The following is a 15,639-nucleotide window of genomic DNA, read 5'->3' on the forward strand; positions in this document are numbered from 1 at the left end:
GAAGTTACTCCTGAAGTTACCTGGATAACCAGTTACCCCACTTCGTAGTACAGGCCCACTGACTTATTACCTCAGTAAACACTTTCCTAATGAGTTAATGGTCTCAATCTTTAGTTTCAAGTCTTCTTCAACACAGCATGATGTTCGTTTAGTAAATTATGGTCCAATTTAGAGGAAAATTGACGATAAAGCAGCATATGCTTTAGGGCGGGACTACCTTGTGATTGACAAGTCGCTACCAATGTGATCTGTCAATCAGGCTAGAGTGACTCGAATCCACTGCACAGTGTAAAGTTAACCAGCGCCATTGTAAAAGTTTATTAGGAGTTGGCTGTTCATTTTTCTGGAATGTACGTTTTGTTTGAAGCCTGTTTTTAGCTAGCAAAAATTAGCATCCCGGTTAAAATATGGTAACGCACGGAGCTGCTCGTTGCAAAAAATCAACGTGGTGGCGGTCCAACTGCCAAACTCAAGGGGTTCAAAATGGCAGTCCACAAACCAATGGGTGACATCACAGTGATTACGTCCACTTGTCTTATATAGTCTATGGGTTTCCTCAGTTTCTAGTCCTTATGCTAAGATAAGCTTACTAGTGGCATATTTAGCATATGAACATGAGTGGTACTGATCTCCTTATCATTTTTTTAATACTTTTTTTTTTTTTCCAAAGAAATTCTCAAAATTCACAAGATAATTTGTGATCAATGTTTTAAATTATGTTTTTAATTAAGCAGGAAAAGAGAAATACATACATACTTACACACAGAGAGAGAACACAAGCTATTTCCAATCTTCTAAAATCCACCTTCTCAGACACAGCTTCCATATTCCTTATTTTTAGTCACGTTCTCATAAGTTCTTTTTTAATTGTACTTTTCCATTTTATTAAATCTGAAGGTATTTTAACATATTTCAAGAGGATGAATATTTTGTATATCTTCTGTTTTTAAATATCTTCTTATTAGTATCTATAATTATTTGGTACTACTATCAGTATCTAATCAATTCCTTTTTAGCCAACATAGATCGTCATCTAACTCTTGATAAGACAGCAAATAAGCATTTTTCCTACAATGTCGAACTATTCCTATAGTCTTTTTTTCCAGTTGTGCATTACATTGTGCGAGAATAGTTACATTGACACATCAAGCGAGCTTTATATATTTTTTTTTTTCTACTGTTAACGCTACGGTCAAAATCAGATGACTAAGAAATCCAAAGGTTTGGGTTACAGTCAAGAAATTGTGCTGCAGAAGCACGGCGCACTGGCTGTCATGTCTCAACTCCAAGTGAGCAATAGGTTATTCCAACAATACACCCACAAAACAAGTCTATCTGCCCTCTAAGCTGCACTAGCGCAAGCCTGCTGTGAGAAAAACACTATGTCCAGGCTTTTTAAAGTTTCCCCCTTTCTGGTTATCAAGGTATAATGTATTGGGAATCTGAAACCCTGCTGTATACAGAGAGGTTAAGGGGCAGGAGGAGGGAATTCATTATCCTTGAGCGGCTACGGACTTTGGCGAGAGAGAGAGACCTTCAGATAGGGCATACGTGCTTCCTCCTCACCTCCGCTAGCCTCCAGTATCTCCTCAACCAGCTCATGATGAATAGGCCCGATCAGCAGGTGAGCTGATTGGTGAAGCAAGTAGCATCGAGGCAGCCGCAAAGATGAAGAGGAGGTAAGAAGTGTCCCTTTTAGAACAGACTGAATCTATTAGGTTTGTAGTAAATTGTGTAAAGTGCTACAGTATATATATCAATGCCAGCAAGGACAACGCAATGTTTGAGATTATAAAGACAGAGGCTGATTCTCTCATGCTACAGAATTAACATCCAACTATATACAATGAGCCAGTGCCTCATGGTCTTTTACAAAGTCAGTGACACACTGTGTAAGGATAATGTTCATTCCAACAAAACAACAATCCACTGGCTGGAGCCTCACAATTTATCGTCATCATTTAACGTAATCTATATTTTATGCTTCTATTCCTTTTTTTTCTTTTTTTTTCTTTTCAGATTTCCACTAGATATGCATTGTTAGATCTGTCTAACAATGCACAGTATGTGACTTATAGGAAACACTTATCAGATTTGTGGAAATGCCAGAATAAATAAAACACTGTTTCCTTTTGTAAGCAGCACATTACCCACTTGCACGATCTTTTACTTGCATAAAAGTGGCAGTACCACAGTGTGGAAGTAATGAAAGTACTCATTAGGCTATATTGCCCATTTCACAATATTGTATTATAATTGGTGATGCATTAATGTGTACATAATTTTAATGTTGCAGCTTGTGCTGGATAGCTTAATCAATAATAATAAATATAAATTATAGAATGAAAAGTGCAATACTCCCCTTTTTAAATGTAGATGAGCAGAAATACAAAGTAACATAAAATGGATATATTCAAAGTAAAAGTACCTCAAAACAGTACTTGAGTAAATGTACTTAGTTACTTTCCACCATTGCCCACTTGAGTTGTAAATGCAACCCTGGAATACAATGGCATTCAACACAAGGCAGAAGGCAATATAAAAGGAGAGCTGAGTGACAAGTATAACATGTATAGGTATTGTCAGTTGAAAAAAGTAGGCACAATGTAAGTTTTTAACTTAAAGCCAAGTATGGACATCCAGAAACTACAGAAGGGTGTGTCTTTGTTTCAGCATAATTACAATGTGTTTCATTACACAGAAGAGCAAAAAACAAGTCGTAATGAAAAACCTCTTACTGTTCTAGTGTAGATTAAGAAGAATAGAAGATTGATACCGCTCTCATATTTGTCTGTGAAGCTGAAGCTGGAGCTAGGAGATGGTTAGCTTAGCATAGCACCATGCCTGGTAGCAGCCTGCCTGGCTCTGTTCAAAGGTTAAAAAAAATAATAAAACACCAACAAGCACCTTGCTTTAAATCTCGTTTGTTTAATCTGTACCGAAGTGTACAAATGACAAGTTTACAGGGGAGCTTCTTGGCCTCATAAATCCACGATTTATATTTTGGTTTTTGTGTGGATTAAACAAACAATACTAGGTGGATTTGTTACCTCAGGAAGAACCAGGTTAGCCTTTTTCCCCTGTTCCCGGTCTTTATGCAAAGCTAAGATAAACTGTCTCTTGGCTTCAGCTTCATATTTAAAGAACACACATGAGAGTGGTATTGATCTTCTCGTCAAACTCTTGGGGGGAAAAAAGCAAATAAGCATATTATGCAAAACTATCCCTTTAAATCTACACAAGAACAAAACACATTTTTCAAAACCCCTGCTGGACTTTAGGTGATTCAGGTTTATAGGTGTATAGACAGCACTAAAACTTATCTGTTTTTTGTTCAGTGTAACACTTGAACATTTTAGACCTAAAGAACTTAGAACATTTTAAAGCCTTTCACACTTCAAATAGACCATTGTTTATACTGTAATGAGAATTAAATCTACTGTATCAAGTACAAAATGAGATTTTAGTGGGAAAAATATTAAGTCCTGCTGTTTATCTACTTTACCATGCAATGACTCTGTACCATTATTAGTTCTGAGTACACTACAGGGAGTGGAGGACAGGCTTTACCTTTCCATTTTGATTCCTTTCTAATTTCCAGTCTGTTGATGTTTTGTTCAGTTCCTCATGTGATTACATCCCTCATAAAACAGTGATTTTCCCAAAGCTTTTCTCCACGTAATAACAAAAGCAAGAGACCATATGAAAATGCCACAATAACAAAAGGATGTGCGAACAAAATACCTGGCAGCACAGAAGAGGTTCATCAAAAAAAAAAAATAGAGATGGAAAAAGAAGTTGGCTGTCTGTCACCTGGCAGAAAGAGAAGACGATTTAATAACTATGAACAAAGCTGTTCCCCCTAGCAAGTCAAACCTTTAATTACAAAACACGATAGGAGACCGGGGCCACCCAATATTACCTCGGCAAAACCTTGATACAAATCATACTAAACAAATGAAGCGTTTAAAAAGGAATGGAAAGGACGCAATAGCACTGCAGCGCAACTCGCAGAGAGAGGGACCGAGACAGGGAGACAAGTGAATCTGTGAGGAGAGGGACGGTGAGTTGCTCCTGAAACAGGCGTATGAAAATTGATGGAGTCTGGGGAAGCAATTGATTGCTAGAGGACAGGAAGCAGGCTGTAAGGCAATTATCACTATCTCTGCCATTTGATTTAAGACCCTCTGAGTGTGTAATACTGTGAATTAATCACATTCAAGGTAGATACATAAGGAGCCCATTTCTGCCTTAAAATTCAATGATTCTTCTCCATCAGTGGAAAATGTACTTTAGAGATGTTCTAATTAGCGCAGCATTTCCACTCACTCATGGTATGCTGTGTGTGTGCGTAGGAGAGACAGAAGGTTAAGCTTGGTTAGACAGTTACCTTATGTGAATGCACAGAGTACAAGTCAGCTTAATCATCATAAAAGCAAAGCTCATGACAAATATCAACAAAAGGCAAGATTCTATGTAAACCCACACAAACTTCCACATTATTTAGACTAATGTAGGGGGGAGAGAGAGAGACTGTGTATACAAAAACAAGTGTAAACACCCGAGTCAGCCCATCCACACATACATAAACGATATGTGCCACCCACAAGGCTGTAGCATGAGCAAGACGACGCTCCAACAATTCGCTCAAACATCTGCATGAATAACTCGAGATTTAATCATGTAATTCTTAGTCTATTAAGCATATGTTTACAGCAATAATTAACTTTTGGTCAAGTTTAATTCAACAAAGGAAATGGCATACAGTTTGTTGTTTTAGTCCAGGCTGCACATATTGAATATTCTGATAAGTTACAGCAGCAGGGCATCACTATCAATAAGAATAAATAAAAAATACTGTCTTGATTGTTCTGCAAGTTCATTTTAAAGTGCTGTGATTCATCAGTAATATGTATTTGGGAAGATATGCAGATCATTTGTGCCCCCTAATGGAAAGATTCATTCTTGTAAACATCTGTGTTGTGAGATGAGATGAACTTCCCCAAAGTTATTGAGCTGGTCTGTCCAGAAGAAGGATGCAACTTGTTTGTTTTTCCTGGATAGATACCATTTAAAGCTTTTTGTCCATGAAGAAGATCGTGCGCTTATTTGTATTTAACATGTATATGCTGCACAGAGGAGATAAGCCATCTGTTTTGACCAACATAATGTTATATTTATCAACTGTGTCATAATGGTTTCATCACAATTTTGATAAAACTTTGAGATATGTGAGCCATCAAATTTAAATATTAGCATTTGTTGATCCACTGTTATTCAATGACTGATTTATGCTCATTACTGAATATACTATAGTTGAACTTAATAGCCATCTAAAGCTATATTACTTATAGATTTACAGGATGTTGTATAATAATTTTATATCAACATTAGGAAAAAAAGTCTCTACAGTATCTGTGATTAACTGCTTCTTCATTATTTAAGGCTCCTGTGATCAACAGCACTGTTACGATTAGTTGCTCTTGGAAAACCATTCAGATAAGATAGATCTTTTGCCTTGATAGAATACATTTTTACCTCAAAATACCTCTTCAGTCAGTTTTATCTAAAATGAGACAATCCTCTCAGTGTGCTTTAGTTCCACCTTTCCTGTCAAAAACTGTCCTACCAAACAACAAGGCTGCCCTCTGGTGGTGTTGGGAGACATGACTGAGAAATGGCCTTGTTTTATTTTTTTTACATTTTACCACCTCACAATCTGTAGTTGAGTGTCTTTACTCTGCCATCAGTCAGGTCTGAGAATAAAATTAACTTTAGTTTTACATTTCAGTGACCATAACATTACTCATGAGAGTATGGGTTAGGAAATATCTGCATTCAGAAGTTTTATTGTCTGCAAAGTAAAGAAGGGGCAAATAGATCTGCAGTCTCCAGTTATAAATAACCCAAACTTGTATTTTTATATGCACCTTTTGTTGTCGGAAAATAAAACTTTAAATGTAAGATTTACAACGGCATGCGCTTAAAATGAGCCTTCATAAACTTTCAGTCACAGTTCATTTGTTAGTAGGTTTGATTTATGGAAGCAAAGAAAGGCCATAATAATTTGAATCTTAACCACCTTGTTCTTTAAATACGATTGAAACTATAGCATTGAAATATTTTACTTTGTAAACCAGTCATTGCATGGTACTATTTTCAGCAGCCTGAATGTTCATCTTCAATTTTGGTGTTTTTTTAACTTTCCTTGATCCAGAAAATTACCAACTGAATCTAATAAACATGAATACAGCTTTTTTTGCATAGTGACCACTTGGGTTTTCTAAATTTATTAACCCTTAAAAATATACATACATTCAGTATTGCATACATTCATATAGCTGGTTTGCAGTGTAAAATGTTTCAGTACTGCCATTTAATCTTAAACAATCAGCACTGGTTACATTTTTATTTGGTTTAAGTTGCTAATTATTGAAATATATAATATATTATAAAAGCCCGTCTTTGTTTCCATATGATCCCTAACCTGTGAAAAATGAGAAGGACAACTTGAAGTTACTGTAACACTTTATTTTCTTAAATACCACAGAATATTAGTACAGTCAGTCACACGTATTTTTAGAGGCAGAACACATCCTGGTCCCTCATCCTACTTTCATAAAGGAATAAAGGGAAACCTTGGGTGGCATCAGAGGCTATGTTTACACACAAACTCACTTATACAGTAAAGAGTGCTGACCATATTCCAGTCAAGGTCTTAGTCAGGTTCAATTGGCACGCAATTTAGATAATCTGAGACAGAGTATCCATGGTGTGAAAAACACTGGTCACTTCCCAGCTGCTCCCTCCCTGTTGCTCCGGGAAAGAAATTATAATCCCAGTAGTAATATTTTTGGTCCTTGTAATGGTCGGGACAATAACCTTGAGTTACATGCAGGGCTAGAAAGAGACTTACAGGCTTCGTTTGCCAAATGAACATCTACAATGTAGGCAGTGTCGAATGTACATGACTACATGTACAAAATTAGGCTTGAGCATGACGGCCTTAATCTTGCAAACCAATTTATAACTACGTACAAACTAGAGAGGTCTTGAACAGGTTACTCCTAATTGAAGTACAGGTTTACCCAGGTTATTTGGAATAATGGCATTTCCAAGAGTTAACACAAAACCAGAATAATCACATTAACCGCAGGTGCCTCCATGCATGTAAACATAGCCAGTGTTGTCAGCTACAGTATATACAGTGTTCAGGCAGTGCATGATGAGACCAGGTCAGAAACGCCAAAGTCAACAGTTAGAAGATTCATATTTAGGGGCTAAATCTCACCAGTAACATGTTTGCAGTCAGGTCAAGACATCATTTAAATCAACTTCTGACATTCTGTCTCTGAATTCATCTTTCAGTAGTACCATCACTGAAGCAATAACAGATTCATTGGCACATTAAACACCATCATGAACAGAGAGTGCTATAATGAATATAGATCATTTCTGACGTTTAAAATTGTGTGAGATAAAAAAATCTAAGCAACATTATCAGAGAGACATATCTGTGTGATAGTTTTTTTTCTTTATAAAAGTCATCAAAGAACAAAGGGACTCTTCAGTGTAACAGTGCAGCAGTGTGAAATGATGTATTCATAGCCATTAAAGTCTGATAGGCAGAAGGACACTGAACACAAAACACACTCGGAAAGGATGCAGCAGAATAGGAATGTGCTGTATTCCACTAGATAAAAAGACGCATTCAGTTCTGAGTGCGATTAGGTGGAGACAAAATGGGATGCAAATTACTTTCTAGAGAAATACAGCTTATTTACAGGGTAGGAAAGGAGTGCAAGGCTAAGCTTTCATAGACAATCACACACTTTTAATATCCACAGTATATACCAAAAGACATGCGTAGAGGCACATATATATTCATCACACAACAACAAAACATACCAGAAGCAGAACACCAGTCAGACACGGCTTTTGTGAAATCTGATAAAACAACAACAATGAAATAAAAATACGCACAAAAGCATTGACATCAAGGGATGTGAAAAGGCAAAAGCTGATATTCCAGCCCTTTGAATTAAAAAAAAATATTAACATTGTCACAACAACAAAGAGACATCAGTCATTTTCCTTCCATCTTTTAACCAATACTGAGTGCCAGCCTCATTGTCAACATAATTCAACAAAATGTTTTCACCTGAAGAAATAATACGAGGTACAACATTTGTGTTTGTTTTTAAAAATTGGGTTCTCTACTTTCCCAGAATGTTAAAACATTTGTGTGGCGCAGTGTCAGCACCTTGATTTAAAAGAAAAAAACATTTAAACAAAATCCCTGCTTTGATCCGTAAAAGAGAGGGGCAGAATCAAAATGAAAAAAAATTGTGAAATGAAACAAATAGGGTCAGAAAGGTATATCAATATCACCAACTTGTATAGGATGGATTGGGTTTCTGAATGCAATATACAAATGGGACTGTAAATCGTCTAAATAAATGCTTGCATATTTTAAATGCTACATTTCGAGCAAGACAGTCAGATTATTCTAAATACGATTGGGTAAAAGACATCTTAAGAAACTAGGCTCTTAATTCATCTGCTCCCCTTGACAGAAAGTGTATTTCTGTATGTTGAAGTAAAACTACATTCCTTTAAGAATGATTAAAAACAACCTCTCAGACTAATAAAAGAGCAGAGCGAAGATGCAAGGACTCGTAGCTATGTTTATGTAATACCTGTATTGCTACAGACAAATAACAAGATTCCCCTTTCCTCACTGTAAGTCACAAAAACACACCCTTCATCTTTTCTTCTTTTTTTTTTTTTAGCACACTGTAGTTTGGCAGATCACATCAAGAAGAAATAATCAAAAGTCACTGTCACAAACTGATAACGGTAATTATTTTTTAATTAATGGTCACTACAGAGTAAAATAAATCAGACCCAACTTAGTTTCACTCATTTCAATTCTTACTCCTCCTTCTCGTGGAGAGAGGCACGTACACGCTTGCGCACATAAAAAGCGGTAAGAGCACTGCAGCAGGCAGTGAAAATGAAGAGTGCAACGGCATCGTGTGCGAGGTCGCCATGAAGACGCTCATAGAAGGGACGGCGCTCTGTGAAGTCTGTGCGGAGGGCTTCCACCTGCATCAGGGTGCACACCACCACAAACACGTGAAAGAGCTGGTGGCCCTGCCCGATGAAGTCACACCTCCCAGGGAACAAACTCTCTGGGTGAGGGCAGCAGAAGAAATACGCGCCGATTAAGAAAAAGACCACATGGTAGAAATGGTATGCCACAACTGGGTCGGAGCAGCCGTCCCGGTAGCAGCTGTAGATGCGGTGAACCACAGGGCTTATGTCTAAACAGTAAGCCAAGGCTGAGGGCACTACTTGGAAGAGCTTGTGGGTTAACTTGGGCAGCTCAGGACTCGCATATTTGCCATAGCAGCAGCCAAAGCAAGTAAGCCAGGCCAAGAATGCTGCGGCGGGTAAAAAGAGCCCTTGCACTCGGGTGTGCCACTCTTTCTCTATGGCGTAGTAGTAGTGCGCCAGGGCACTGCCATACTGGTAGAGAGCGACCCCCACGTAGTCGAGGAAGTAGAAGGTGTAGTAGGAGAGCTCGGACTTGGCAGAGAGGAGATGAGCGAGAGCACTGAAGGAGAGGTAGGTGAAGGCTGCCAGGAGGACAATGAAGAGGGGCTGCGCGTGAGGGTCTCGCAAAAAATCCACCGTTACAGAGATCTCCTGCCACTTCACCAAAATAATGAAGGCGGCAAGCAGATGGGTCCACACATTGAGGGTCTCGTTGTGCCTTTGGAAGAGGGTGAGGAAGTAGTAACGCCAGCTTTGGTCTGGCTGCCTATAGCCGGTGAGGATGTGGCGCTCGCGGAACACCCAGGGAACATCGGACACCTTCACAGTGCAAGGCAGCGTGGGGAAGGCCGATTCCAGAAGCTGAGGGATCTGACGCAGCTGCTGCGCATTGATAAACAGGCGGCCGATCTGCTCCATCACCACGGTCGCCATGGCAAACTGGAGGCCAGAGGGGAGGGCGGAAAGAATGAAAACAGTCAGTTAATCAATATCCGTCTGGTTTTGAGCTACTGTTGTCTGTTTGTGTGCATCTGCCTGTGTACTAAATGCATGTATAGACTGCAGAGTGTGTGTGAGTGTGTGTGAGTGTGTGTTCCTGCAATACTACTACTGCATTAATCATTTGGTCAATGAACTTCAATGAATCTTTTTTTTGGTCCAGTTGTTTGAACAAAACAAGCAATTTAATGATGTCACCTACGACTCTGGGAAATTGTAACAGGGATTTTCACTGTTTTCTTACCTTTTCTAGACCAAATGATTAACCCAAAAGGTATCAACAGCTTAACTGATCATAAAAATCATCATGACTTGTAATCCTAGATTAAGGTCAATAAAAACTGCTGAAATATTTATTTTTCTTATGCCCATCAGTAGCAGATGAAAATACAACACTGACTTATTATCAAGACTTTTGCATGTAATGGCTAACATCTTACCAAACAGTTAACCCATTCAGCAGACACGCAGCAATATCAACATTCTTCAGGAGCCGTGTTTTTGGCCACCTGACGAACTAAGTCCAATATTCACTCTCCGCTTAGATCAGTTTTGGTCTCCACAAGTAAAAGATCTCTCTCTTTAGCTGCTAAATGTCCCACTATGCTCACCAGCTGGTAGCTAACTGGGTCCGTCTGGCAGGTAGTGTACAGTGGGTTTCTTGCTTATTGGTTTTATTAAAAACAGCTGCCTTCTGGGTCTGGAATTGGAGTTAATGATAGTGGAGTTATGGGCCAGAAAACCAAAAGAAAATAAAACAAAACCATAGACTAAACTAGACTAAATGGCTCTATAGAGATGAACTGCAGTATTGAGGGATAATCCTAAGTGGACACTGACACATTCACACTGGTAATTGAATCCATTCTTAACAACAAAAACATTGATTAGTGCAGCTTTAACTGTTTTCATTTGTATAAGTGAATCACCCTGACGATATTAAAATAATCCTGAATCATGGATTCTTGGCAAATTGTTTGATATTTGAGTGTTATTCGTGGTGGCAGCAGTTTTGATTCTTTGTTTTTGTTTGTTTGGCTGACCACCTGATTGGTCTCTCTGAATGTGTTCCCAAGCCTTCAATCAGCTCTACAACACAGTGCATCCCTTTGAAGGACCGGTGCAAACCACAGGACCACGGGTGCAATTGAGCTCTGACCTTAGTGGCCCTTGCAGTCATAAATTCTGACCAATGAGGCCTTCGGTATTAGGGATTGCAGATGGGAAATTACAAAAGTGTAGAACTCGACACAGAATCAATACTTCCTGCAGCATCTATGTTTATGAGGTGTAAGTAGGATTTGAAAATAGTTTTTAATATGAAAGAAAGTGGAAGCTAATGCTGTTACAAGTTCACAGGTGCCTGTTTTGTGATAATCCAGCCTAGTACACCCAGAGATGTTAAAGTATCACAATATTAATGATTATTATAAAAGACAGTTGACAAAAGTCCTGACTTTTGCTGCCAAAGGCATTTATAACTCTGCATGATTGGTTCTTCCCCATCAAATCTAGCTAAACTAGTTCTTGGACTCGACCTTCAGTAAATAAATGACTTCAGGTGACTGACACAAGAAGGGTATGGTAAATGTGACTGACAGTTCCTACAGTGCTTTCCAACAAATTTAGATTGTGTTTTGTGTTTGTTGCAACACTACTGGATTAAAATGATAGTAAGTTGAACTAGAATCACTGTAGGGCCTAATGATTATTTTGTTGGGTTAGTCCCGGCTCTACATACACCGGGACCTGGGTTAAAATCAGTAAAACATAGGCCATCACCAATTTGATGTGCTCTCCTTCACAGAGATGTTGGGAAGGCAGAGAGCAGAGGCAGCAGCTTCATAGCTTCATAGAGATCAGGCTGTGTGGGATGAACACAGGCCGAGGTTCAGGAGGAAAGGCGTGGAGTGATGAATGGGAAGACATTATGTAACATAACCCCATCCGACGTCCACACCCTCCGCTTCCAGCAGGGGTTGCAATCCTTTGAAATATTTATGAGTTAAACAATAATGCTCGACTATGACGAGGAAGGTTTTTGTGCAGGTATTAAACTAGGCCTATATGGGCCTGTTTGCCGCGAATTCCCACGAGCAAATCTGCACCTGATCTACATGTCTGTTTTAAATTTGAGATCCAGTGTACGAAATCAATTTGCATTCACCCTTCCTCTGAGCCTCGAGGCTTGCTTCAGTCCTCCATGTGTATCCCAACCCTCTGCTCTGTGGTGTTTCGTGTTGCATTAACAAAATAGCGATACACGTTCGAGGCGCGTCTGAACGTATTTCACGCTGTGCCACTGAGATATTTTACAGAGAGAAAAAAAATATTGTATAGTGAATTTTCGACATGGAACATTAATAGCGCTGATAAAATGGACATACCTGGAAATGGTAGAATCAATCCAACGTCTTAAGCTTCGTAGTCGACGAATGATTTAGAGCCGTGCAGAATATAGAGAACATTGTTTGAAGGGGTGAACGGAGAAAGGATGACCGTGACGGGAGCAGCGCCTGGCGGCTCTCACAGCGCAGCTGCCGGGAGGATACAGGGGCGGTTTGACAAGCGGGCCTTCTAGCCAATCAGCGAGCACGGCGCCGCTCTTTGCTGCGGCCGCATTCATCGTTGTGGCCAATGACAGCTGCCGCCTGGCCGATCATGCCCGCCCACCCTTCATGGACATTCTTCCAATGCCGTGAGAATGCATGGCAGTCCCGTGAGACACGATAAGGGCTGAGGTCATCGAACCCGTTGTTTGTCTCACAGGTGAAAATATGTCTATTAAATTGGTTTACCTGTGTCCCTACGTCTTGTCAGTGTTGCCATATTCCTGCCCACTTTGCACATATCTCACACGCATGTAGGCCATGTCATGGTGTGTCATGTGTTAGGGAAAACAAAAAGAAAAACAGTTAACAATGGATTTAAAGGACAATTATAACCTGGCACTGGCCTGTAGGTAATGAATTGGTCAGTGTCTTCAGTGAGCCAGGCAAATTTGAAGATCCTACACTCAAGTAAGGTTTATGTCAAACTTCATGCTTGGTCTAGAAATTGAAGCATGATATCATGCAAATTACAGCGATAACCCAACTTGTTCTAATTTGGTTTTCAAAACAAGCAATTTCCCTCCTTGAATAGTGTGTTCAAATCAGTCATATGGCCTGTGCCATTCTCTTGTTTAGCGTTACAAAGTTCCTTTGTTAGTGTTTCTGAAAGATCTGCATTGTTTCCTGATTCAAACCATTTTATAGCGAATATTCCCAACAGAGATGGATTTCTGGTGTCTATGATAACGCTGAACATGTTTCTGGCCTCCTGAGTATTTACCCACTCTAAGATAATCTGTGTTCTTACTTGAGTAAGGCCAAGTTCAGAGAACATAAGCAAAAAGTGTCAGAGGCTCACAACATGATTCATACTGTGGAACAGAGCAGATAAAATTGATGCTGATAATACCTTGGTAAAGCCACTAAAAGTATTCCAAAAATCCAGCACAGGTTTAAGAAAAGGGTCTAGGAAAAGAGCCAGGCTTTGTCCCCTGTGTTGTCAGTTGAGGAACACTGCACAAGCTGGGCTGACGGGTCTAGCAGTTTCCTCCCAACACATGACAAAGATGGAATTGTGCAGCTGTGTGTGTGTGTGTGTGTGTGTGTGTGTGTGTGTGTGTGTGTGTGTGCGCACATACCAATGCAGACTCACCCCAAACACAACCAACAATGTTTAAATTTCTTCAAATTATGCTTTTGTCACTTTCAGCCCAAATAAATAAATTACTACTTGGCTATCTAAACACAAGTGAAAGGGATTATGATATGTAGGACGGGGTATGCTTCAGGTACAACTTCTCATATAGAAATAGTTTCTATTGTTGTTGTTGGATTAAGCACAGTAAGAATCTCTAATCATGTCAGCTGAAGAAAAAGGATGGTCCAGCAGTGCAACTATGTGTGACTTATACTATCCATGTGCAAATATTTTTTTAGCATTTTACATTGAGTAGTTAAATTATCAGTATTATAAAAGTATAAGTAAAAGTGTAAGTATAATTCCACCATTGTGGTGCAATTTCAAATGCATAGCACATAAAATAAGTAATAATTCTGATATCCTTTTTTGAGAAATAAGAATTAAATATACATTATACTAAATGGCAGTAATCACAAATACAAACTTAAAACTCCACTACACAACTAAGGAGGTTGAACCAGGCATGGACTGGGGCAAACAAAATGGCCCAGGAATTTGTCCTTTCAATGGTCAGCCCACTCTCCAGACAAAGCATTGTTGGGGGCTCTGGGTCTGGAAGATTTTTATTCATGCATTCTTAAGAATTTTATGTAAGTACAGTGCATCACAAAATGAGCCCTTAAATTACATTTTCAAAACTAGAAACACCTATCTAGCTCTCCTCAAGTAAAGTAGTCCCTTCAGAGGCACCCTTGAGTACAATAAATACATTAAAGGGAAGAAGCAGTCTAAGTGCTTTTGAAGGGGCACTGACTTCCTGGCCCTGGCAATCTATGTCAACAGCAGGATTATCCACAGCCTAGAAGAGCAATTCATATCAGGATTAGGATATTCTCACTAAAATGTAACACGATGGTAGTATTTAATATTATTACATAGCCTAGGCCTGTTAGCATGTTATGTTTATTAGTATAGGCCTACTACTCCTAGTACTACTATTCAGGTGCCGAATTTACCAGTATGCAAGATAGGCAGCAGTCATTGTAGTAACAGAATAATTACAACTAGACAGAGGCTACAGCAGGTTGATCAAGGTACATACCAATCCATTTTTAACTACAGTTTTTTGTTTCTATTTTAACACTACGTGGCTTATCGGCCCACTTGTCCAGTAGCCCATCGGAAAAATTTCCAGTGTCCGCCCTTGGGATAAATACAACAGCTCTGAACTCGACATTGAACAAATGATACTTAGCATTGAGTGACATTTCCAACATGCATGACCGGTTAGACACTGACTGCAACACTGACTGCAAGCCTGTGCAAGCATGGTTAAACAAACCCATAAATCTTCTTACCACTACTTACACAAAACCTTGCAAATCATGTGGCATGCCAGGCGTCCTTCATATCTAGGCCTATATAAAACTATTTGTGATCCCTGGCCTTTGTTTTAATCAATTACTTGAGTTCATGCAGTATTTGCAAAAATGCCATCTCTTATAAACACCCAAGACAAATCATTTTGTGTACTCAACACATGCAACAGATTAGTGTAGCTACCTGTAGAAGTTGAGTTTGTGCTACCGTGGTGTCTGGGCATGTAAGGGTCTCCAAACCCATTCACAGTACAGCAAGAGTATACACTCACCGGCCACTTTATTAGGTGCACCTGTTCAATTGCTTGTTAACACAAATAGCCAATCACATGGCAGCAACTCAACTCACTCAATGCATTTAGGCATGTAGACATTGTTCAGACAACTTGCTGAAGCTGAAACTGAGCATGAGAATGGGGAAGAAAGGGGATTTAAGTGACCTTAAACGTGGCATGGTTGTTGGTACCAGACGGGCTGGTCTGAGTATTTCAGAAACTGCTGATCTACT

General features: G+C 39.3%; 1 protein-coding gene across 2 annotated transcripts; it reads right to left on the reverse strand.

Moving 5' to 3' along the window:
• Window positions 1-6,515: 6,515 nt before the first annotated feature.
• Window positions 6,516-15,336, reverse strand: paqr7b (progestin and adipoQ receptor family member VII, b). Of its 2 annotated transcripts, none has more exons than XM_038711789.1 (2): window positions 15,316-15,336; window positions 6,516-9,999 (listed from the first exon to the last, which is right to left on the reverse strand). In XM_038711789.1, exon 2 carries the CDS (start codon window positions 9,991-9,993, stop codon window positions 8,935-8,937), a length of 1,059 nt encoding a protein of 352 aa, XP_038567717.1. In that variant the 5' UTR covers window positions 9,994-9,999; window positions 15,316-15,336; the 3' UTR covers window positions 6,516-8,934. The 2 variants fall into 2 exon arrangements, with proteins under 2 accessions (XP_038567717.1, XP_038567716.1); XM_038711788.1 differs by lacking the exon at window positions 15,316-15,336 and adding an exon at window positions 12,447-12,600.
• Between the last annotated feature and the right edge of the window lie 303 nt (window positions 15,337-15,639).

This window comes from Micropterus salmoides, unplaced genomic scaffold, assembly GCF_014851395.1.
Source record: "Micropterus salmoides isolate LMB-PRFRI ecotype aquatic unplaced genomic scaffold, ASM1485139v1 Ms_hic_scaffold_11, whole genome shotgun sequence".
Classification (NCBI taxonomy): Eukaryota; Metazoa; Chordata; class Actinopteri; order Centrarchiformes; family Centrarchidae; genus Micropterus; species Micropterus salmoides.